This window comes from Acipenser ruthenus, chromosome 4 (assembly GCF_902713425.1).
Source record: "Acipenser ruthenus chromosome 4, fAciRut3.2 maternal haplotype, whole genome shotgun sequence".
NCBI lineage: Eukaryota > Metazoa > Chordata > Actinopteri > Acipenseriformes > Acipenseridae > Acipenser > Acipenser ruthenus.
The window spans coordinates 100,634,788-100,660,671 of record NC_081192.1 but is presented as its reverse complement, the minus strand read 5'-3'; the positions used below and the strand labels follow the sequence as shown (position 1 = coordinate 100,660,671).

At 38.9% G+C, this 25,884-nt stretch overlaps 1 protein-coding gene across 5 annotated transcripts in view; it reads left to right on the top strand.

Moving 5' to 3' along the window:
- LOC117400260 (kinesin-1 heavy chain) overlaps positions 1-16,148 on the top strand; it is a 43,125-nt gene extending 26,977 nt beyond the window's left edge. The window contains exons 15-28 of one of the 5 annotated variants that reach the window (XM_059023260.1): positions 423-566; positions 718-906; positions 1,320-1,437; positions 2,405-2,460; positions 2,796-2,905; positions 3,287-3,388; positions 3,693-3,753; positions 3,839-3,910; positions 6,640-6,744; positions 7,057-7,273; positions 7,641-7,776; positions 8,716-8,789; positions 9,232-9,259; positions 13,853-16,148. In XM_059023260.1, coding sequence (XP_058879243.1) covers positions 423-566; positions 718-906; positions 1,320-1,437; positions 2,405-2,460; positions 2,796-2,905; positions 3,287-3,388; positions 3,693-3,753; positions 3,839-3,910; positions 6,640-6,744; positions 7,057-7,273; positions 7,641-7,776; positions 8,716-8,789; positions 9,232-9,259; positions 13,853-13,856 — 1,416 coding nt within the window. In that variant the 3' untranslated portion in view covers positions 13,857-16,148. Of the gene's footprint in view, positions 1-422; positions 567-717; positions 907-1,319; positions 1,438-2,404; positions 2,461-2,795; positions 2,906-3,286; positions 3,389-3,692; positions 3,754-3,838; positions 3,911-6,639; positions 6,745-7,056; positions 7,274-7,640; positions 7,777-8,715; positions 8,790-9,231; positions 9,260-13,849 lie in introns of all 5 variants that reach the window. The other 4 variants (XM_059023259.1, XM_059023261.1, XM_033999913.3 and 1 more) reach the window with 4 other exon arrangements.
- Positions 16,149-25,884: the final 9,736 nt, after the last annotated feature.

Genomic DNA, 25,884 nt, shown 5'->3' with positions numbered 1-25,884 from the left:
AGAGCAACATTACCATTATGTAAAACAATATGTAGCGTGAACTTTGTATTAAAGCAGAGTCAGCTGTTGAACAAAGTTTATTTCTCAAACTAACCATTTGAAAAATGTGAAAGCAGAACACACAGAAATGCGTGCGGTCAGCTGGCTCGCATTCCCTTCCCTTCTACCCTGCTCCGGCCATGACATACAGCGACCTTCAGACTTCATCATTTCAACCTACAGCCACAAACACGCGCACATTAGTTTGTGCTTTAGGGGCAAACATGGTGTAATTTAACCCTTTCCAGGAATCGGGTAACTCAGTTCCTAGAAGGCCTAGAACAGACTCTGAATTCTTCTACCCGATGTCATGCTTAGTATTTAATGTTCTTAATAACTCTAGTTTTTCTAACGGCTGTTTTTATTTATTATTTCTTTTGTAGACTGTCCTGGCCTCCATCGACTCTGAGCTTCAGAAATTGAAGATGACGACTAATCACCAGAAGAAGAGAGTCACAGAAATGATGTCGTCCCTTCTCAAAGACCTGGCAGAAATAGGAATTGCAGTTGGAAGCAATGATATCAAGGTACTTTTTTTCATGCTGTGATTCACTTTTGGGTTGTTTGTATTACTGCCTGATTTGTACAAGATGTTCCTGCAGATGTCTTAATGCGTTCTCCTTAGTGAAGTTTTCAGTAGAAACTATGTTTTTTAATGATGTAACTGTTTTCATACAGCAACATGAAGGTAGTGGCCTGATCGATGAGGAGTTCACCGTGGCTCGCCTGTATATCAGTAAAATGAAATCAGAAGTGAAAACGATGGTGAAACGCTGCAAGCAGCTGGAGAGCACCCAGGCTGAGAGCAACAAGAAAATGGATGAAAACGAGGGCGAACTGGCAGCCTGTCAACTCCTCATCTCCCAAGTACGTGCAGACAAACCAACTTCCACTGAAGTGATTTATTGAATGAAGGATTAGACTGTTGTATTAAGGCATCCATCCAAGATGTAAATTGTATGTCAGCAATATGGCTGTTCTGTTTTATGGAACAGCTAATTATTATAGAAACTAATGGAAGACTAATGTCTGGTTTTGTTGAGATAAAAGCTACCCAAGCTTTTTGAAAGCATGGCCTCAATTACAACTTGCTCTATCTTGATCTCCCATATAATTTAATAATTTGAAAAATTAACTTTTGTAAGAAGAGCCCATTGTCTTTTGAATTTATTTAGTCGTCAGCACAATGGTTTAAAGAGGTTTCTATTGGTCACTCGGGTTCACATACCCTGTTGGATATAATATGGATTCTTTACAAGTACTGTTATGTTTTGTTACAGCATGAGGCTAAGATCAAGTCCTTGTCGGAGTACCTCCAGAATACAGAGCAGAAGAAGAGACAGCTGGAAGAAACTGTGGACTCTCTCAATGAAGAGCTGGTGAAGATCAATGCACAGGGTATGTGTTCTCGTAACAGTGCAGTGGCAGGATGGAGCCAGTCACAGATGTTTAGTTAGGAATGTTGGACGTGGCCAAGGGTACCTTTTTTACTACCGCCTTTTAAACCTGTTTTTTCACAGTAAAACAGGTTTAAAAGGCACTGCATATCAACGGACACTCAGTACTGAATCTCCAGCCCCTCCCCACCCCTTGTTTGCTATATTTTTCAAATGCCTCTTAATAATAGTACATACCGATAAGTCATCTCTTGATCACTCGTTTTATCACCAAACTCCTCAATAATGCGATCCAAGTCGTTATTTTATTACTATAACATCTAAAAAAAGCTCTGCAAATGTCTGATATTCTTTGAGCGCTGGATGCAGAAGCAGCTATCTTGTTTGTTTATGTCCGTGTTATCTATGTGGTGTCGGGTCTATCAGTATTCATGAGATACGCCCTTTTTTTTTTTTTTTTTAATTTTTTCGGCTCCTATCGGTCTCACTCGGCCATTGAATGGTTTTCTTGGCTTTTTCCGGAGAAAAAACGACTAGAGACCTTTTTTTTTGTCTTTTTGATGATGTCGGAGGGGGTCCGACAATGGACCGGAAAGGGAAAATTGCGATGTCGTACCAGATCTGACATAGGACCGCAAAGGGGGGTCATGTAATCTCATTTTATAGGAACCACCTTTTTTTTTTCGTTGCATTCAAAAATGTCACTTTTCACTACTTTAGCCATTTCAAAATATTGTACTAATGGTTCTCAATGGAAAACTGTTGTTTGCCTAACCTACTGCTGAAATGATATTCAGTGCTGCGTTTTTAAAACCCCAGCTACACAATTGTATTTTCATGATGTGTTGGTATGTAAGAGTTTTAAACACTTGCTAAAGTTACTCTTCTGGCTTTTGGAATATCATTTGGAGCCACCTAGTGGTGGGTACCAGGTATGATACCTAATGAGATGCTATTTCTGTTTCCAGAGAAAGTCCACGCAATGGAGAAAGAGAGTGAGATTCAGACTGCCAATGAAGTCAAGGTATGGCTAAAAAAAAAAAAAAAAAAAGTTTAAACAAACAAAAATGAGTAAATAGTCTTGTTAAACATGGAAAAAGGTACTTTTAGCTGCTTTTAAAATATAAAGATTTTAGCATTGACTTTGTGTGTTTCTCCATGGTTTGAGTAGGATTATTCCATTGTGTTAAATATTACACATATGAGCACTTGCAATAGTACAGGGTGTCTTTAATGCTGTGCATTTCCAATTTTAAAGTTGTAGGGTTTTTGTTAGGATCACATTAATAGAGGGGCTGGAAACAGAAGAAGAATGTTCAAGTTCCTAAAGCAGTTTTGTGTATTTCCATGTGTTCACAGGAAGCTGTAGAGAAGCAGATTCATAGCCATCGCGAGGCTCACCAGAAACAGATCAGCAACCTTCGAGATGAGCTGGACAAGAAGGAGAAGCTCATCACTGAGTTCCAAGAGTGAGTCTCTCCGGCCCTGTCCACATTTTGCATTGCAAACCACACTAGTGACTCTAAACCGCTTTTAAAATTGATTAATATGGTTAGCATCCACTCTACAGTGTCCTTAGAACTGTTTGAAACTTGAAACCAGCTAAGAGGTAGTCTTGAGTGCATTTCTAAATTGTGTGCTTTACTTTTGTTGTGGATGCATTAAAACCTAATGGTTATCATCATAGCAGGTCAAAGTTCTGTGACATTCACTTTATTTATATAAAGTTCAATTTGCAGTTGTTTGCAAAGGCATTGTACTGAAGGCTGCGTTAAATTTGTGGTGTGTTTTATATTTAATTGGCGGATCCCCTGTATTTTACACATCCCTGTTTTTTTGTTTTTTTTCAGCCTGAACCAGAAGATCATGCTGGAGCAGGAGCGCCTCCGCGTTGAGCATGAGAAGCTCAAGACCACTGACCAGGAGAAGAGCCGCAAGCTGCATGAACTCACGTACGTTTCATCTAAAGGCAAAGGAAAATGCGTATCTATAGCAAAGTCTCGAGTTTTTGATTTGATATTCAGTGCGCAAAAACTGAAATATGAAATGGCACTTGAAGATTCTTAAAATATCCTGCTTAGTCCACCAAACCTAAACATCACCCCAGCTTTCCATGCTAGGTACTGTACTGTTTAAGCATTTCAATAATGAAAATCCTGATTTCTTTATTATTATTTTTTTGCCATAACATATGAATTTACAGTCATGGCAGCGGATGTTACTGGCACATTTGTTTATCTCTGTACCTTGTTGCAGGATTATGCAGGACAGGAGAGAACAGGCAAGACAGGATCTTAAGGGCCTTGAAGAGACTGTTGTAAGTATTTTCTGTTATTCAATTATCTTGTTGTCCTTGTTTTGGTTTTGCACTGAGATAAATTCCACATTTTATTATTTTCTAGGCAAAGGAGCTTCAGACTCTTCACAACCTTCGGAAGTTGTTTGTTCAAGATTTAGCTACCAGGGTCAAGAAGGTAAGGGATTTTGCCTGCCAAACTTCTCTGCATCTGCTGAAGCTAGTGTGCAATTGGGTGCTAGTACCTGTTTTAACCAGCTACACTTGAGAAAGCATTTCCTTCTGGCATACCCATCTTGTAGGGAGTCTGCATTGATGGGGGGAAGGGAGGGAGGGTAGATTTATCATATTAATGGCTACAGTAACAGTGCATGTGTATTGTAGGTGCTGCTTGTTCTAAATGAGTGCAGAAGCTGTAAGCTCTCATGCAGACAGGCTCAAATAATTGAATCTATTCAGTCTTGAACAAAGAAGACTACACTACAATCTGATTCAAGCATTCAACATTCTAAAAGGTATTGACAATGTTGACCCAGAACACTTTTTTCGACCTGAAAAAAGAAACAAGGACCAGGGTCACAAATGGAGATTAGATAAAGGGGCATTCAGAACAGGAAATAGGAGGCACTTTTTTACACAGAGAATTGTGGGAGTCTGGAACCAACTTCCCAGTAATGTTGTTGAAGCCGACACCCTGGGATCCTTCAAGAATCTGCTTGATGAGATTCTGGGATCAATAAGCTACTAACAACCAAGCGAGAAAGTTGGGCTGAATGGCCTCCCCTCGTTTTGTAACGTTTCTTATGTTTAGATCTTAAGTTACTCACACTAGGTGAGTTTGAAGCACTGCTTTCACACAATATTAACCTTCTTATGAAATGAAAAGATCCTGTGTGCTTATTTTGGGATTCTGCTGTAAAGCTAGCGTTCAGTGTTCTGAAGTGTTTTTTTAATTAATATTTCAGTGTTTTTTTAATTAATATTTTTTTTTTTTTAGAAACAGTACATTTCCCAGATTAACCCTTTGCGGTCCATTGTCGGACTGGGTCCGACATTGCAATTATTCCTCACAGGTCCTTTGTCGGACTGGGTCCGACATCATTATAGCAACACAATAAACGGGTGTTTAGTCGTTTTTTCTCCGGAAAAAGCAGAGAAAACCATTCAATTGCCGAGTGGGAGCGACAGGAGCCGAGACAAGTCGAAAAAAAAAAAAAAAAAAAGGCGTATCTCATGAATAGTCATACATGGTATCAGGTATCAGATAACGGGGCGTTCATAGTAAACAAGCTGGCTGAGTGCGTCAGCGCACAGAGACTATCATAGACATTTGCAGAGCTTTTTTCAGATGTTATAGTAATAAAATAATGACTTGGATCGCATTATTGATTATTGGTGATAAAACGAGTGATCCAGAGATGATCGATCGGTATGTACGACTATTATTATTATTTATTTCTTACATAGGTGAACACTATAGCAAACGAAAGGGTGGGGCGGGGCTGGAGATGCCTAGTGAGTGCTTTGTTGATATGCAGTGCCATTTAAACCCGTTTGACTGTGAAAAAAAATACTTTTAAACAGCACGTATAAAATTAACTGCGCGTGTGAAAATTAATTAGACCTGGCGTGCCTGACGCGCAATTAATAAATGGACTGCAAAGGGTTAAGCTACTTTTGATTTTATATTTTGACCAATTTGGTCTTCCATATTTACACTTGCAGAGTTAGTGTTCGTGCCGGTCTGCAACCACATTACTAAAACAGAGGTTAAGGTACAGACTGATTTGTCATACTGCACTGTATATAATGAATCGTTCACTCTGTTCATCAATGCCCAAATTGTACATTGGTTCTTTTGTTTGCTGCATCTTTTTATACTATTTTAATTTTCAGTTAGAGAACTGAGTTTACTAATACGAACGCATTGATAATATTGCCGGGTCATTGAATATTATGGTAGTTTTGAATTATGGGCATGTGACCGAGTGCTGTTGTTGGCGTATGTGGTGACATCACAGACCAGGAAGTGCCAGAAACAAAACAATGGATGGGCAGGTGAAGCTGAACGCAACTGCGCTCAGCGTATTTATTAAATAATAAAACAAAACAAAAGATTTAAACAATCAACAAACAAAAAGGCACAAGGGCCAAACAAATAAACAAATACGGTTTAGCAGTTGTCTGCAGTTGTCTTTCGTTTTCTCTCGCTCTCTCCACTCTCTCCTGTACTCTCTCCTCTGTACACTCCTCGCAGCACGGACAGCTGCAGGTTCTTATACTCTGGCCGAGGGGTTAACTAGCTGTTAATTATCTTATTGCCCCTCGGCCATAGTCTGCACGAATTTACTAAGGATGCGTGACTTGCAGCTAGTTAAATAATCAGTAGCTGATAAGCCACGCATCCTCACAAGGATATAAAAAACACGCATCCTCACATATAAAAAATAATAACAAATACGCGGTGCCCTTATCTGCTCCGCAAACAATACAAATAATAAAACAGTGCACAAATATATATATATATATATATAGATAGATAGATAGATAGATAGATAGATAGATAGATAGATAGATAGATAGATATATAGGGGCGGGACACTCCGCCACACGGCAGTACATATAATAGGAAGGGATAAGTATTGCTCTGCAAGACTATACTACTATAATGTTAAAGCATACACTTTAAATTATTGCTCCTTAAATAGACTTATTATTGCACCAGGAAATGTCCTCAGTTTGTAGTTTGTCCAATATCCTCCTGCTTACTTTATGGAATCATTACATTTCATGGGTTTTTCTTGCCCATTATCGCCCGGTCCTGTCTCTGTGTTTTGTACTGGTTGAGGTTTGTTGTGGGGGTATATTTGGATTATGCAGTGCCATAACCAGGGCTTCTTTTTGCAGAGTGCTGAAATGGACTCTGATGACACTGGGGGCAGTGCTGCGCAGAAACAGAAAATATCCTTTCTTGAGAACAACCTTGAACAGCTCACAAAAGTCCACAAACAGGTAAAAGACTTCTGTGCATATTCTAGTCATTGCATCTACATTATTTGAAATGTATACTAGTGTGGCTGAACTGTTAGTTTTTTGTGATTTAAGACATACAGAAATCTCTTGTGCTTTTGTCTAATCTGAAGGGCATGCCTACAAATTAGTTTAAAAATGACTTGAAAATATCTCAATAAATAGCTTTAGGATTATGGATTGAACGAAGACAAACGGCCCATGGTTGTCATGAGCAGCGTGTTGCATGTTGATCTGAAGTGAACTGAATGATTCATTTTCAAACCTGTTTTTGTGATGCTTGAATCCCTTCAGCTGGTACGTGACAATGCAGATCTGCGCTGTGAGCTTCCTAAACTGGAGAAACGTCTTCGGGCTACAGCTGAGAGAGTCAAGGCCTTGGAGTCTGCGTTAAAGGAAGCCAAAGAGAACGCTGCCCGGGACCGGAAGCGCTATCAGCTGGAAGTGGATCGCATCAAGGAGGCGGTGCGGGCGAAGAACATGGCCAGGAGGGGGCACTCCGCTCAGATAGGTACGCACTTGTGTAATGTATTTCTCTGTTTATTGCTTGTAAGTCAGCGGTGATCAGTCTTGCATTTACTCATATGAATGAAGGAAACTAACGTTTTTAGAATAGTTGGCAGAGCTTATATCTGTCTTAATAGATACCGTAATGGATACTTTCGTTGCTGAAACTGGTAAAACTGCTTGTTTACTTTAGTTGCTTGTCTCTTACTCAACATGGTTGATGACTAAACTGACTTTTTTCATATATATATCTCTCTTGTCTTAACTTTCAAATTCAATCAGAGTGCTACTAAATGATTGTTATGGGTACACTTGTAATTTGTAGACAGTTGCATAGTAAGTGATATTTATTTCTTAATTTTTTTGTCCAGCCAAACCTATCCGCCCTGGCCAGCCTCCAGTTGCTTCTCCAACACACCCCAATGTAAACCGCCCAGGCGGTGGATTTTATCAGAACAGCCAGACAGTTGCAATTCGTGGAGGTGGCGGAGCGAAACAGGACAAGAGGTGAGTGTGTGTGTGTGTAGTTTTATTGACTAAACAATTGTTGATTTTGACCCTTTTTTTTAAACATACATTTTATAGAGTGAGTAAGCTCCATTACACATAGAAGTAAATACAATGTTTCCCTTTCAACAAAATTGGACTAATTTAAAGGTAGGCTTTCACAAAATGGTAGTTGGATACACATGTATTATGTCAGAGAGGGGGAAAAAAGTAATTTAAATCACAATTCACACGGTGAATGGTTTTGATGGAACGTGACTGATTTGTGGAAGTCAAGGTAATTTTAAAGCACAATTCAAGCGGTGAATGGTTTTGATGGCACGTGAGTGATTTGTGGAAGTCAAGGTAATTTTAAAGCACAATTCAAGCGGTGAATGGGTTTGATGGAACGTGAGTGATTTGGAAGTCAAGGTAATTTAAATCACAATTCAAGCAGTGAATGGTTTTGATGGCACGTGAGTGATTTGGAAGTCAAGGTAATTTTAAATCACAATTCACACGGTGAATGGTTTTGATGGAACGTGAGTGATTTGGAAGTCAAGTTGGTTTGTGAAATGGTCGTTGTCCAGAGCTGTATTTTGGGCCTGTGTAAGGTTTGTTTGTTTGTTTGTTTGTTTGTTTGTTTGTTTGCTTGAGGCTGAGTAGCAAAGGTGTTCAAACCAAAGTCCCTGGTTTCCTATTATTCTTGGCTTCCTACTGCAATACTGTTTGACCTACAATGTATTGCCTCAAACTACTTTGCCTACTTATTTGTGTATTTCTTTGAAAACAAATAATGCTGCATTAAAAGAATGTCTGCGATCCTTCTGTGCTGCTCTAACTACCCTTCATAACACATTCTCCATTTCTTTTTTAAAATGTCATACTTGCTGTTATTTGCTGTAAGTAAGCTGTAGTTCTTTTGGTGTAGTGCTCAACTAAAACCAGTACATTTCATAGCATTTTCAGTGGAGGAATGCCTAGTGTTGCAGAAGCTGGAGAAATTGGGTTCACACCCTCCTATTTCAACAAAGGTAGGCCTTAAGAGGCCACTCTAGTGTAGTAGAAATGTTTTAGTTCCTTTAGCATTTAAAGAAAAAGCTGCTCTTTTTATAGTGCCAATCAGTTAGTTTTAGGCAATTGTAGAACTAAGTAGCCTTTTAAATTTTTATCAAAACCAAATGCCTTCTATTAGTAATAGACCCAATACAACGCTTTATTAAAGATTGTCATCATAATTGCTGCTACCCTATATCTCTTAAATCTCTGATTTTAGTATCAGAGAATTTGATCCATGTAACTTTCCCAATTGTAATATTACTCTCCCACATCCCATGTGAAATGCAGTGCTGATTCTTTTTCAAGTGTACAGTAGTAGGTATCAAGGAGGTTTAAGATTCCTTTTCCTGTTCTTTTGACCATTGTCTTTATGTATTCTTTACTTCTGTCGCTCCTCTGATCACCTAATCCCCTCAGGGGGCCCGAGGGATGTTCATGACAATAGGTGAATATTCTGTGTTCTCTCTTCCTCCAGAGTTTTCCTGCGGCTCATCTAAATTCATGGGCATGTCATTTATTTGAAACATTAGACTCATGTCTTTTTTCTTTAACAAATGGTTTTAAATGTTATCGGTTTCAATGGAGTGGTGGATTCTCAGTGGAGTAATTTACTGTAGCATTTTGCCTTTCTTTTGAATGGAAAAGTTAGAATTACAAATTTAACCACAGCTTCACAGCTGATGAAAACTGTATGGACCTATGTGTTGCCGGAAGTTATTCCATGTGGTAGGGAATATAAGATATCCCCAGTAAACACCACCTGTTTTTGTTTTAAGATTTCCACTTGCATCCAAAGAAGCTTTTGAGTATGGAAAGCTTATATATTGTAGTTAATTTCACTGTCACTCTGTGGTCTGAGATGTGCTGCTTAAGTAATAGGCTTTCCATAAGTGTCAGAACAAAGTTTGGTTTTAAATGTTTTGGGATGCACAGATTAACTGTGTTGTACCTGCTTTTTTATAGAGTTGAAAGACAGGATTCAAGCAGACTTAGTGTGTTTTATCATTGTTTTGGTAACACATGAGGTGATCGTTCTAGTTTCACCTGAAACTGGAATTCTGCCACTCGCTACTGTCTCGCCCTAACTGTTGCTTATTTTGTAGATAAGGATGTTTTATACAATATATTAGTGCTGGGACAAATCCAAATAGTCAGACAAATATTTTTTGACATGTATGCGGATACAAAAATCAGATATTCGTATTCGCTACAAATGACAAAAATATCTTGCACTTTACTGTCTCACCAGAAGTTGCTCGTAAAATGGCAAATGAAAACGAGCTCTGTGTGATTATATATACACTACCAGTCAAAAGTTTTAGAACACCCCCATTTTTCCAGTTTTTATTGAAATTTAAGCAGTTCAAGTCCAGTGAATAACCTGAAATGGTACAAAGGTAAGCGGTAAACTGCCAGAGGTTAAAAAAAGAAACGTTTAGGTTACCAAAAACTGAAAAATAATGTACATTTCAGAGTTATACAAAAAGGCCTTTTTCAGGGAACAAGTAATGGGTTAACAACTTACAGCTGTTCTGCAGCAATGGAAGTAAATTAAGCCTTGAAAGTTGATGCTAACAATTCCTACAGGTGTCCCAACTTTTGTTGATTACTTGCAAACCCTCTGTCTGTATAAAAGCAGTGTTGGAACAGACTGTGTTACTACACCCTCTTAAGCATTATTTGGACAGTATTGTACTGCAGGAAGTAGTATACTGCTCTCATAATGGCGAGAAAAAGGCAATTAACAAAGGAAGACAGACAGACCATTATAACCCTTAAAAGTGTAGGTCTTTCCTTTAGAGAAATTGCAAAGAAAGCCAAGGTGTCAGTGAGTACAGTTTCCTACACCATCAAAAGGCACTTGGAAACTGGAGGAAACTCTGACAGGAAGAGGTCTGGCAGACCCAAAGCCACAACAGAATCAGAAGACAAGTTTCTGAGAGTCAACAGCTTGCGTGATAGGCGACTCACAGGACAACAGCTTCAAGCACAGCTTAACACTGGTCGAAGTAAGCAAGTCTCAGTTTCAACTGTGAAGAGAAGACTTCGAGCTGCAGGTTTGACAGGTTGAGTGGCAGTAAGAAAGCCATTGCTAAGATGGCAAAATAAGAAAAAGAGGCTTGCCTGGGCCCTGAAGCACCGCCAGTGGACTATTGAAGACTGGAAGAAGGTCTTATGGACTGATGAATCAAAATTTGAAATCTTCGGTTCATCACGCAGGGTTTTTGTACACTTTCGAGTAGGCGAAAGCATGGTTCCTCGGTGTGTGACACCAACTGTCAAACATGGAGGAGGAAGCGTGATGGTCTGGGGCTCTTTTGCTGGATCCAGAGTCGGCGACTTGCACAGAGTGAGTGGCACCCTGAACCAAAACTGCTACCACAGCATTTTGCAGCGCCATGCAATACCCTCTGGTATACGCCTAGTTGGTCAGGGGTTCATCCTACAGCAAGATAATGACCCAAAACATACCTCCAGGCTATGTCAGAACTACCTTAGAAGAAAAGAACAAGACGGTAGGCTTCAAATCATGGAATGGCCAGCACAGTCTCCAGACTTAAACCCCATGGAGCTGGTTTGGGATGAACTGGACAGAAGGGTGAAAGCAAAGCAACCTGTGCAACACATTTGTGGGAACTTCTGCAACAGTGTTGGGAAGAACTTTCCGAACAATATTTGATTTCCATTGTAGAAAGAATGCCACGAGTGTGTTTGGCTGTTATATCAGCAAAAGGTGGCTACTTTGAGTTAAAAATTTAGATTAAATTTTGTTAAACAAAACGATTCCATGATTTCTTTTTTATTTCCAATTGTTTATTTGTTCTATGCTTTAATTTCAGAGTACATTAAGACATTAAACTGCGTAAATTTCAATAAAAACTGGAAAAATTGAGGTGTTCTAAAACTTTTGACCGGTAGTGTGTGTGTGTGTGTTTATATATATATATATAAAAAAAACACAATCAACACAGCAGCTCTATTTAAGTTTTAGACAGCAAAAATTAAACAATCCAGTTTATGCTCACGCATACATAGTGATTTCTATGGAAAGCCATCTGGGACAAATGTGTTGTGCTGCTTTAGAGCGAGCCAGAATGTAATGGGACAGAAATGGAATGCATTCCTGCCAAAGGGCTCCTCTGGGTCCTAAACCCTGCTAGGCACACACAGGGATTGCAGTAACCACACCAGCCATGACTCTTGCAGACATTAAAGGTTTGCTAACATAAGGGGGTTTAACAGTTTTGAGGAAAAATATGGGAGAAAATCGGTCTCTGGAGATGTCCGGGAGAAGGGTCCAAACTACAGGAGACTCACTGTGAATACGGGAGAGTTGACAGGTCTGAGCTTTATGTACTATTTGTTTCAGGAATAAATAAAACAACGTTTAACTTGAACTGCTGTTTGGCGTCCTTTGTTTTGTAGTTAATTCACTGGGGTAAAGTAAGTCCTACACACGCCCACGCCCCCTACCCCTGCCCCTGCTGCTATGCTGTCTCTGCCTGTGGTAAGAGCAATATAATATTTAAATTATGTATTATATAATATATTTAAATTGAGCGAATATCTGAACATGAAATTCCTGTGTTTGTCCCAGCACTACAATATATAAACAAATAAAGGTTTTCAAATGAAGGTATGTCATTTTACAACCAAGTTGTGGATCATAATTCACTTGGGAGAATGGGCTGTTGTTTTTTTCTTTCTTTCTTTTTTTTTTTTATGTACTTGAAACCTAAAGGTATTCATTAGTTTTGTTGCTGTTCTACATCCATGCTATGATGTCACTGTGTTCTTGGTGTTGAGGCTGGTAACGGACTGTACTGTACAGTATTTCAGTTTCTAAAGCTTGGAAGTTTTTTTAGAAAGGGAAGTATTGTGGATTCTGTGCAGCGTGCTGTTCTTATCAAAGTTCTCCCTAGACACAATGTTGCGGATACAGTGTGCTGCACTTGCCAGCAGTCCTATCACTTGCTATAGGAAATGAGCACATCTTAAGCTCTATCCAGAACAAGCTGAAGCCTGTTGTAACTGCCTATTTTCACTACTTCTGCACAGTCACAAATTCTGAGTTGAAACCAAGGCAAGTAGAATAACGTATCATTCTGCTGAAACCTTTTTCTACTTGACTTTAAGATAATTAACACATTTGAGACATTTATTTAAGACATGTTTATTTGTTTTATAGTTACAGAAATCACAACAAGTAATTGGAGTGCAGTAGGACAACATTAATCAACAAATAACAAAGAATGACTAGGGATTCTTCTGTTTTAAGAGCCCGAACCCTCAATGCACCAACATAAAGAATAAACGTACAATCTCCCAACAATCCAGAGTAATGTAATGCTGAAGATAAGTAGATAAAAAAGAAGAGAACAAAGTTAGAGAGGAAGAAAAAAGGAAAAATAAATCCCAGCTCGACCCTCGCTAATAGCAAAGGGAGGAATCAGGGCACAAACCAATGAATCTTAAGATATTAAAGTTCATGCTGTTCAGTGTAGGACAGAAAGGGTTACCATGCAGTGTAAAACTTTTTGGTAGACCCACGTAAAGTAAATTGCACTTTTTCCGGTTTTAGAAATTGCATGACATCCCCAGTCCAGCGGTTGTATGAGAGAGGGGCTGACTGCTTCCAATTGAGCAAGACAAGGTGTCTAGCTAACAATGTGGTAAAGGCCAAAACATCAGATTGGAATCTAGTTAAACGGGATTTCCTCAGGAACTACTCCAAAAAGGGGATGGGTCAATGGATAATTCAAAAACATTAGAAATGGTGTCAAATAAATTTCCAAAAAGGAACCAACCTGGAGCATGACCAGAACAAATGAAAAAGTGATACATAAAAATATTGACTAATAGTATGACAACAGTAGTATGCTGCTTACAGAAAATATAAATCTCTATTAGAAAATACTGAAGAACTGGTATACTTGGGGATGCGGCTGTGGCTTATTTACAATTGTATAATTGCTACTGATTTGAATTCTACCGGCTTTGTTGTATAAACCTAATCTCTGCTTTGTTCTTTCAGCAGCTGAAGAACCAGCATAATGAAAGAGGAAGATTCAGATCTCATCCAAACAACCCGTCATTCCATTGCAGTGAACTCTCCCGATGAGGGTTCACAGGATTAGTTCTGAGTTTATATCAAATAATAATATACCTGGCTTGTACAGTTCTACCCAGTGCTCTTTGTTTGTTTGTTTTTCTCTTCTCATAAACTGAAATTGATTTCCTTACAAAACATAAAACACAAAATTGAGCGTGCAATCCAGGCATCTTGCAAGTTAACTACATGGGAGTTACATGTGTAGCTCTGTTTTATTGCACAGTTTGTTGTCATCCATGTCTTAAATTTAGTCTGCACTGTGCCAAGTTGAATGTATGTTACAGGTTTTCAAAAAAAAAAAGGGTGGTGGGGGGGATCCTTACAGAAAACGTCCTAGCCTAATGTGTGTACATTTCATTGTTTTAGGGGTTGTAAAACGATATCTCCAACTAGATTTGATAAGCTTGTTTTAAGATTTGAATCAAATAGATAAAACACTACTGTCCCATTGTACAGATTGAGATAGCACTGTGTTTTCTTGAAGCGGTTATTTGGAGTCTGGACTATAAACTGTAATAAATGCAGTCTAGGTGCACTCAAGACTGGAGCCTGTGGAAGCCAAGACCTTGGAATTTCATTTTTATTTTTTTTCCAGTTGAACAGAAGAGGTTGCAGAACCAAGAAAGCTGCTTAGAAATTAACAATCATACCTTTATTGCCAGGTTGTCCGAATGAATCAAGTACTGTATAATAACAAGAATGGTTAAATGCATTGTTACTGAAGTACCATATAAAGAAAACAAAACAGCCTTCAGTAGGCTGAAATGGAACACTTGCTTGTCCTGTCCATGGTATTTTCCACATGTTGGCTTTGTGTGCTTAAAAGCTTCTGTTTTCATTGAGTGGTTTTACCAATAAACGTTCATTAGGACCATAGATAGTTTAAAACCTTTTTTTTTTTTTTTATAATTCAGTTCACAAGTTAATGGGCCGGCTGCTCTAGAACATCATTTTTTTTATTTTTTTAAAATTGAGTGGAGAAAAATAAACATTTTTAGCCTGCAAGTAGGGCACCATACAATAATGTTTGGAATGTTGCATGTAGAAAGATAGTTAGATAGTTGCTGAAATAAAAAAATATTGTATTATCTTTTGAGTTTTGTGGGGGTACTCCTTTATCTAACTTTTTACATATGGCTTTAAGACCAATTTCTATCATGTTTATTACTTTTAGTTGTGCATGTCTTTTCTGTGCCTAGCGGTGGTTGTTTTGTATTCTAAATGATTTGCTGGAGGCTGAGCTTGGTAAATCAAGCAGTGGTTTAAAAGGATGTGTACACACTCCTGTGAAGAAACACGTCTTCAGATCCCGTTCGATTGGATGCATTGCTTCTGATGCTGATCAGCCAGTCAGTGTATCGGAAGCCCTGAGGAAAGGCTGCATGCACGACACACTGGTCCTTTGTGTCTTGTTTCCATGCACTTCTATACAATGAGATTTACTTTTATTTAAGGTTTTAGGTTATTTTTGTTTTCTTCTGCTTCAGATTTTTTTATGGCGTGTTTTAAAAAATATGTTAAATATGTTAAATAATATCTAACCTTGGATTTTTCATGTTTTAATTTAGAAACATAAAAAAAACATGTGTAAATGCCACAGTTAGCCTAGTGCAACTGAAACCTCCAATCAGCAATATTGAATAGCCTTGGTAAAAAGTAGCTAAAATGGGGAGGGGGTAGCCCATTCTGGATAAGTAAGGGCATGACTTGGTTCCTCCCCCATCACATTTGATAATTTCTCTGTAGCCACAGCAAGTCAGATTCACTTGTTCTCCTTGACACAGGATAATAACCCACCTAAATGTACAGCACTTTAAACCGGGTTCTGTTATAAACTTTAAGCAACAAAACTGCACTTGTAATTAGCCTAAAACAGGCATATTAATCTTGATTCTAAATAAAATAATAAATGTTCTGGAATATCTATGAAAGCCAATATTTTCTATACTTTTTATATTGGAGTTTCCAATATAGGCGACACAAAGTGTAAATGTAAGCTGTTTACATGGTTTGCCTTGAAACTGAACTTTGGACTAGTTTGGAGAAGTTGCTCTCAGCTATGGCAAGTTACTGTACCTGGACAGGACAATGCTCTTGTGTACACAGCGTTCTCATGTAAACCTGTAGAACAGTAAATGCATTGCAATGTATGCTTAAAGTGCTTACTGTAAGCTTGTTTATTCTAGAAATGGAACACAATTCAATAAAAGCCTAATATTTATTCATGGTGATCAACTAAATTATTTGCATTAACTTAAAAAAAAAAAAAATTTGAAGAAAGCTACTGAAATTTATTACTGTGTAATAGTAACTACAATTTGAAAGCGATGACAGTGAAAACTCCACCGATTTGGACTACGGTACTGGATCATTCCTACTGAGTGAGGGTGTAGAAGAGGACTCTGAAAGGGGTTTGGGGGCAAACCACCATCTACTCTTGACTGACTGCATGATGTAAATGTATGTGTGATTTAAATAAAACATAATTTGTCTCAAATTCCGTGAAAGCTTTTTGAACGGGTTTGGCTGCCCTAGACAAAGACTACATGTATGAAGAAGAAAACACCCACCTGTTACCACTTGCTGGGGTAAAACGAGTTAATGTACAGGAGTGTAATGTACCAGGCTGCAACATGTTAACTTGTGTGTGTATTATTATTATTATTGTTTGTACTTTCAGAAAACTCTTTCCTTTGCTAACTAAGGTCTTTAAAATGAATCCAGAAGCGAACCTGCAGAGAATTCAAAGTAAGATTGGTATTTGGTGCATCTGCAGCAGTGCGCACTATTCAGAATGGTTTCCTGAATAATTGCAGGGGGAAATTGCACCATTTTAAAATTGAGACTTGATTTGGCACAAGGCTGGGGAAAAGAAGTTGGGTCTTTTTATATTTATTTCATTTTTTCTAACAAATAAAACACCAGACTGGCTCTCTCATGTTATTACGTGTAATACATGAAGCACACATCAAAGGTAATTTATTTTTTGTAGTTTTAATCTGAGATTTAGACAAGCATGTGACAATATCAATGTATACCCAGTGCACGTATTAGGGGGAGTCAACAAAGTAGTTGAGTGCCATCATGATCTCATTGCTAACAGATTAGTTGTTCACACTGGCTTCATTCAGCGGCCGCCTTTTGAGATTTTCCTTTTACGTTTTTTTTTCTTTTTCATTTGTATTTATGTTCCTGAAACTACACGTTGATAAACTACTGCCTTTGTAGATTACAGACTGCTACTGCTTAATACAGTTCGCAGACTGGACAAAATGAAAGTTCTCCTTTCTGAATATTGAAATGACTTGTGACTCCTTCCTTTCCTACTTCACAGAGGAGGCGTGGACTGCAGGGGTGGGCTACCTTTAAATTGGAATTTTAGGGTAACAAAACAAATATTAAATTAACTTCTTATGTCTTGAATGAAATATTAAACTTTAAGGGGTAGTTCTTATAAAAAATAAAATATTTTTAAATGCGTAATTCAAGTATTTTCCCTAATATTGTACAATTATGGCCAATGTTTTGCATCACCTAGAATTTTAGGATTGAGACATTATAAAAACAAACTATATGAACATAATTGAGATCTTCTATTTAACATGTAATCAAAGACACTACAAAATGATATGTCAGAAGTCTACCACAAGCCATAATAGTGGTACAGTATCTCATGTTAGATTCTGAAATGTCAAATTTTTCCGTTTGTCGAGTATGGAAAGCTACAAAGCAATATGTAATTCAATATTTTGACGTAACATTACTCGACAGGTTTCATTCGACTTTATGAAGCAAAATTTGTTCAGTCTAGAGAGTGATGCCAAACCTTTGGCCATAGCTGGAGTTACAGATGTTTTAAAGAATGTATCTATCAGTGCTTTGGTAAACTGATTTCAAGGGGAAGAATACCCCACTGAACTTGATGTACTGTCAATGGTAGTAATTCTACAGACAGAAAACGTGGCTTCCTGCAGTGGCAAGAGCCTACATGGGGTGTTAGAATTGCAGTTCAATAGAGCCATGCTTCCCCAGTAATTGTGGGGAGGGAGGGATTCTGTTTAGTGAACATAGAAGGTTGAGACACCTCTCGCCTACAACCCTTGTTCAGAATGGGTTCACAGGTACATGGGATATTCAGAATGGATTCACAGGTACATTCAGCCATTCATAGGGGTTGCACGGTTATTTTATTATTTACTCAAAATACACCGGTAACGTTAGGGATGTTGGAATGTAAGGGGGCACATGAGAGAACACAGATATCAGACAATGAAGTACAATATAAATAATTAAGAATCTAAATCTGAATTTGAGCAAGATCAAAGCTTATCCGATTCCTAGTTGGGTCTTAAAGGATCCAAATGATTTAGCATCAACAATATGACTAATAACCCATTCCATACCTTCACCACTCTCTGTCTCCTTCTCCCTCTGTCTTAAGTCTATCTTCACTTAATTTCCAACCATATCCTCTGGTCCTGGTTTATGTACTGCACCTAAAGTATTGGTTAGAGTTAACTGTCAACTCGTTACAATTTTAAAGACTTCAATCATACTGCCTCTAATTTATCTTTGTTCTGGGCTAAATAGACATGTTCTTTCACTTTGTCTTCACAGCTCATTCCTTTAAGTTCTGGGATGAGTCTGGTTGCTCTTTGGATTTTCTGCAGGGCTGCAATGTCTCTTTGGTACTGTGGTGACCAGAATTGTACATACAGTGCAGACCACCAGTGCATTATACACCCTATCATAACCTCCTTGGATTTGAACTCTTAACTTTGTCTTTTTCACTTCCCTGCACTGTGTGCTTGCTTATAGCAATAAGTCTACTTGGTGCCATGACCAGGTGCTGCGATGTTTGACCTTAGCATTGGAAGACAAGTGTAACATGACCAATAAGTTGCCACCAGTTCCATCAAAACATTACACACAAAAGACAACATTCCTCTGCCCAGGAGAGCAACCACCAAGAAAATGTGTTAAAACCAATCCTCGCACAGGACAACTAGAAGCTGCTAGAGACTGGAAAATGCTGGAAGATGTTGGTCAACGGCTTATTTTTCCACCTGAGATTGCCACCACTAACCTTTGACCAGATATTGTCTTGTTGTCTGGATCAGCACGCCTTGTTCACCTGAGTTAACAGTGCCATGGGAGGATGCTATAGATGAGGCATATGAGAGGAAGAAACTGCGGTATGCTCAACTAGCCGCTGAAGCAGAACAACGAGGATGGAGAGTCCGTGTTTACCCAGTGGAGGTGGGTTGTCGAGGATTCGTGGCACACTACAACCCGGTTTTTCAGAGACGTCGGATTCAGTGGCCAAGAGTTGCGTTGCACAGTGAAGAACTTATCTTAAGCAGCAGAGAGGAGCAGCAACTGGCTGTGGTTGAGACGGAAAGATTCGGGATCTCAAGCACAATAGAAAGAAAGAAACGCTGATGTATGGGTAAGTAAGCTGGGCTGAGTTGAGTGGGGGACGGAGGAGGGTGATGCTGGGACGCCAGAATTACTGTCGAGCCCTCTTGAGGGGTCGTGGGCTAGTCGACGAAACACAGAGGATGGAATGTGCCAACTTGAAGACCCCAGAGATGTACCCTACTTAGCTCAATCCAGACGGTTGTCATGCTGATGTGCTGGGGATACCGCACTGTGGTTCATCCCTGGAGCCAGCATTGCAGCCATTTTGTGTGATGATGCACTTGGGAGGCAAAATAAGCTGATCCCTGGAGCCAGCATTACACTTCAGCCATCAACACCAGGCAGAAGGATATCTACGTCATCATATGGAAGGAAATGCAAATGGATGAAGACACGGATCACATTTAGTTTACTGTAAAGTTACGTCTTAGTTGGTGCTTATCTTGGCGAGAGCCGAGTTCAAATCAGCATGAAGTTTTAACATCTACTCTCGTGTAATGGAAATCATTACAACAACAAGGTCTTTCTCTTGGTATAAACTACATCTAACAATAGCTGAAGAATATTTTACATAGGTGCTATTTCAGCATTGGCAGCAAAAGAAAATGCAGCAATAACACAAATGCAAAAAGGGGGGAAATTCTACAATGGCTCTTAAAAAGAAGCAACATACCTGTGAGAATGGTAACCTAGTCTATAATGTACTGTATGCAGCTCCCTGCTGCCTGGTTAAGTTGTAGGTTATGAAGTCTTTGTTGGAAGGTACAGTAAGTGACGTGTGATGTCTGGTAATGTGTCCTCACATTAAACATAGCTCAAACTCCCAGGAAAATGGTTGACTTACACCAGAGAATCTTCCAGGTAGGTATGGATCAAACAACTGCAGGGCTTTGCAGATCATTTAAACAACAGCTGACAGTGATTTATCAGGTCAGATGCCTCAGACAGATCAATAGAATTTGTGCCCTGCAATTCACCTTTGACCTCGGCTGTTGTAGAAAGGTCATATCAGCAATCATTTCTTTAAGCAGAGTAGACAAGCTAAACAAACTGTCTCAATCTGAATTAACAATGAAGTGATGGCCACTTATCAGGATGTTGCACAATACGATAAAGAAACATCTATAATCTTGAATTATATTTAATTTGGGCCAGAGAGTTTGTTTCAGAGGTGCGTATGTAAGTCAACAAAGAAAACACCTTTTTACACACATTGCTTTAAATCACTGTTTTACAGAATCCTAAATGATAAGGTTGCATTCCGAACAATATAATTTATAATATTATCTAAAACCATTTGGGAGTGTACTGTTGTAGATACACGATTGTATATTCTATTGTAAACTATTGTTATAAGGTAATCTCTGTGCCGTATTTGATGGCTCATTGTGCTGTAGGTAGGTATCATCCAGATTACATTGTTTTAATCAGGCCAGTACCTTGAGTCTTGGTTTGGACTCATACAGTATCTAAATCCTTACACTGACTGAGGGGAATAGCGGCTGCTTTCACAGACAGCAATTGACAATAATCCTGGACTAACTAATGTTACCTCAGGTAACCATCCCACAATCCGTGCAAAACTGAACCATAGGGGCCTACTGCACTGCATTTTCCAGTGGGCAGAGATAGGATCAGTAGCGCCAGCGCTCATGATAAGTCAGCTGTCTTACTCTCGCCATCCATCGCAGTGACCTTTGTGATCCAAGAGGCTAAATAATGACCCTGTTTATCGTAAAATGTGTTCAAACGTCATGTGAGTTGGTGGATAGCCAACCCCATGTGCAGAAACTGATTAATTAAAAATAAAAACTATGTGTTTTAGATACTTTTGTTTCTTTGAGGAAATTAAAATAAACAAATTAATAAATAAGTAAAATGATCGATGACTAACTCCATCAAAAGGTAAACCAGAAAATAACTTATTGAACAATGTACTGCGAGTGGATAAGTTCTCTGCTACTTAACAACCAGTATCATAGAGGCTGGTTAAATTCAAATGCTCCACCTGCACTATCTTTGTCCACCAGCAGAGAGCACTAGTCCAATGCAGCAACTTTAATTTCCCATACGAATTCTAGAACTGGGTCACATGCTGCCGGAACCTTCCCATCCATATGTGGCTCCCTGTTTCTCTTGAGCACGGAGAAGGTATATCCCTGTTATACAGGTACCCTTCCAGCTGTCCAGGCCTCACAGACTGTAAGGCTCAGTGTAAACAGCTTGTTAGCAGCTGTTGGTAAGTAAAAGCTTGAGTATAAAAACGTTCAGTTTACTGCACTTCAGTATGGAAATGTCGCCCATATGTCATGTCATGTGGTTTAGGGTCTTTGCTTGAGATTCATGTTATTCCTGCAGTATTCCATGTTCCTAATAAACTGGCCACAGACTGTTTTTAGTTAGACTGGTTGTAACTTTGGTGGGATTAGGTACTAGTATACATATGCATATGTATATGGATTCTAGTCTGAAACGTCCAAATTATTATTATTTTTTTTAATCAGTTATTCTCATTTCTATGTGCCTACATTTACTTTTTTTTAGTTTTGGAAGAAATAAAATGAGATAATATACAATACAGAAGAATAAATTAATACAAAGACCCAATGCCATGATGCCTGAAGGTTTAAACAGAAAGGAATAGTAGATTGTTACGTCATTAACTATGTAGTAAATGACATCACAAACACATTCATAGATTTAAGAAATAGAAGTAAGTGAGTGCAGTTACCATGGCATCAAAAGCCTACCAGTACATCCACTGTTTGTTTTCACACAATTTTCCTACAAAGGAAGTTGGCTCGTTTAATCAAAACCTTATACACACACTCACCCGCTGTTTTAATGTATTGTGTGTGTGTGTATATATACATATATAATTTCTTTGCAGACGCCCTTATCCAGGGCGACTTACAGTCGTAAACAAAAATACATTTCAAGAATCACAGTACAAGTAATACAATTAAGAGCAAGATAAATACAATGACTTTGGTTCTAGCAAGTACAAGTATGCCAAAATACGATTCAATAACGGAGCAGATAACAGTGTCAGTGATAGTTACATCAGGATATAATTAAATACAAAATACTATAGATTAAATAACACTTGACAGATTACAGTACTCTAAAGTACAGGATTAAATGCAGTAAAATAGGGGGCAGAAAAGAGCAAGTAAAGCGCATTTAAGGAAGAGTGATAAGTGTCCAGGGGGAAAAAAAGAGGAGTTCTACAGGTGCTGTCTGAAGAGGTGAGTCTTGAGGAGGCGCCGGAAGGTGGTCAGGGACTGGGCAGTCCTGACATCTGTAGGAAGGTCATTTCACCACTGCGGGGCGAGGGTGGAGAAGGAGCGGGCTCTGGAGGCAGGGGAGCGTAGAGGAGGTAGAGCCAGTCTTCTAGTGCAGGCGGAGCGGAGAGGTTGAGTGGGGGTGTAGGGAGAGATGAGGGTCTGGAGGTAGCTGTAGGCTAGAACAAGTGTCTGCTAATAAATATTATTTATTTATTAGCAGACACCCTTATCCACATTATTTTTTACATACAATTACATTATTATTATTATTATTATTATTATTATTATTATTATTATTATTATTATTATTATTATTATTATTATTATTATTATTTATTAATCATTTTTTTACATACAATTACCCATTTATACAGTTGGGTTTTTACTGGAGCAATCAAGGTAAAGTACCTTGCTCAAGGGTACAGCAGCAGTGTCCCCAACCTGGGATTGAACCCACGACTCTCCGGTCAAGAGTCCAGAGCGCACACACACAATTTAAATGTATTTAGTAAGTCTGTAGCAATTAAGTCATATTGCCCGTCCTGATAGACAAATTGATGCCCTAGGAGCACAGATATGTTAATTGATGTCATCAGTTTAAGTGCTCTTTTTCTAAAACTAGAGAAAAGTGTGTTTAAAATTGACAGGCTGTGATTTTAGTTAGCAGGTTAGTGGCCTAACTAGGTACCATAAATACTGCTAGGAAATACTTTGACACAGGAAACAGTTTAGATTGAATTCACTTTCTTGCGCTGGACCCTTTAATTCACACTCTGATATTTTAAATCCACAGTATAGGGCAGTAACATGTTAAAGATCAGGCTGACACATGGCAACACAAAGGTATCACCGAACACTAGGGTTAGTCATGCTGTATTAAAGGCCTGCAGAGAAGTGTTTTATTCATCAGTTAAAAAGAAGAATGGCCTAATATTTCCTTGAGGGCATCAGTTATAATCGTTAGTGTTATTACTTTTGAGGTCAGACATTTCAGACTCACAAAACTAAGCTAAAAAGTTATGAGGTAATTAAAAAAAAACTAGACAATCTGCAACCACAAGATGAGTAATTAAAGGACAGCCTCATGCACAGTCATAGCTTTCATTGAAAGCCTGATGGTTAGCTATACGTTTCATAGAGACGGGTTAACCATTGCAAAAGCCAAGGCAAGTGTCCTCATATTAGTGGGTATTGTATAGCTGGGTGATTCAAAAGCCTAGCTGAACACATTACAATGACAATGACTAAGTGAAACATCAAAGCTCAGTCCAGCCCCTCCTCACTGAGGTTTACTGATTGAGTACAAAGAGAGTGAACTTCTGTCAAACAGGGTGTCGAAAAGACTCCTTTGTTACTGAGAAGTGAAGACTAACCAGGGAGACTGGCAAAATGGTCCTTAAAGTCCTGCCTGAAACTGCATTATTTATGTGGGTGCAGTGTTGAAAAGCAGCAGGGAGCGTACAGTAGGTGTGTTTGTTTACTTCTTTTTCCTTTGCTTTATTGTTTAATAGTCAGGGTTGAGTGTGAAAGGATGTGAAATCCTATTTTTTTTTTGGCTCTCACAGTTGACCTGCTAGTTACCTTCCATTTCTATTCATATATATATACATATATATATATATATATATATATATATATATATATATATATATATATATATATATATATATATTTTTTTTTTTTTTTTGTGTGTGTATTAAGACCATTATACTTTTTTTAAAAAAAATTTGGAATCGGCAATTATTTTTCTTATTTTCTCCCCAATTTGAAATATCCAATTATTTTTTATTTCAACCCGGCTCACCGCTGCCAACCCCGCGCTGACTCGGGAGAGATGAAGATGGACACATGCGTCCTCCGAAACATGTGCCGTCAGCCGTCCGCTTCTTTTCACTCGGTGGGTCTGCCATGCAGCCATCTCTAAGCTACAGCGTCGGAGGACCACATAGCTCTGGGTAGCTTACAGGCAGGCCCGCAGATGCCCAGCCAGTCTACAGGGGTCACTGGTGCGTGGTGAGCTGAGGACACCCTGGCCGACCTAGGCCCTCCCCACCTGGGCAGTGCTCGGCCAATTGTGTGCTGCCCCCAGGGAACTCCCGTCCACGGTCGGCAGTGGAATAGCCTGGACCCGAACCGGCTACCTCCAGGTTATAGGGCACATCCTGCACTCCACGCGGAGGGCCTTTACCAGATGCGCCATTTCGGGAGCCCCCACGACCATTATACTTGATATGTGTTTCTTATTACGGCTTGCAATAATGTAATACTGCTGTAGTTTTACAAGGAAATTCCTGTGTTTAAAATCTCAGTGCACCACACTACAAGCTCTCGTCATTTCACTGTTATTTTTCTCTCACTCTAAATGCACCCAGAAGGCTTTGTGTTTGATCATCTAACCCCATTGACACCAAGGTCTGAAATGGTGCTAAAGTTAGCAAATACCTGTATGTAAGTGAAGGCAAAACTAACACAGCTTTCTCTACTGACGTTCACTGACATTAGGAAACTAACACAGCTTTCTCTACTGACGTTAGGAAACTAACACAGCTTTCTCTACTGACGTTCACTGACATTAGGAAACTAACACAGCTTTCTCTACTGACGTTAGGAAACTAACACAGCTTTCTCTACTGACGTTCACTGACTTTAGGAAACTAACACAGCTTTCTCTACTGACGTTAGGAAACTAACACAGCTTTCTCTACTGACGTTCACTGACATTAGGAAACTAACACAGCTTTCTCTACTGACGTTAGGAAACTAACACAGCTTTCTCTACTGACGTTCACTGACTTTAGGAAACTAACACAGCTTTCTCTACTGACGTTAGGAAACTAACACAGCTTTCTCTACTGACGTTAGGAAACTAACACAGCTTTCTTTACTGACGTTCACTGACTTTAGGAAACTAACACAGCTTTATCTACTGACGTTCACTGACATTAGGAAACTAACACAGCTTTCTCTACTGACGTTAGGAAACTAACACAGCTTTCTCTACTGACGTTAGAAAACTAACACAGCTTTATCTACTGACGTTAGGAAACTAACACAGCTTTCTCTACTGATGTTAGGAAACTAACACAGCTTTCTCTACTGACGTTAGGAAACTAACACAGCTTTCTCTACTGACGTTCACTGACTTTAGGAAACTAACACAGCTTTCTCTACTGATGTTAGGAAACTAACACAGCTTTCTCTACTGACGTTAGGAAACTAACACAGCTTTCTCTACTGACGTTAGGAAAC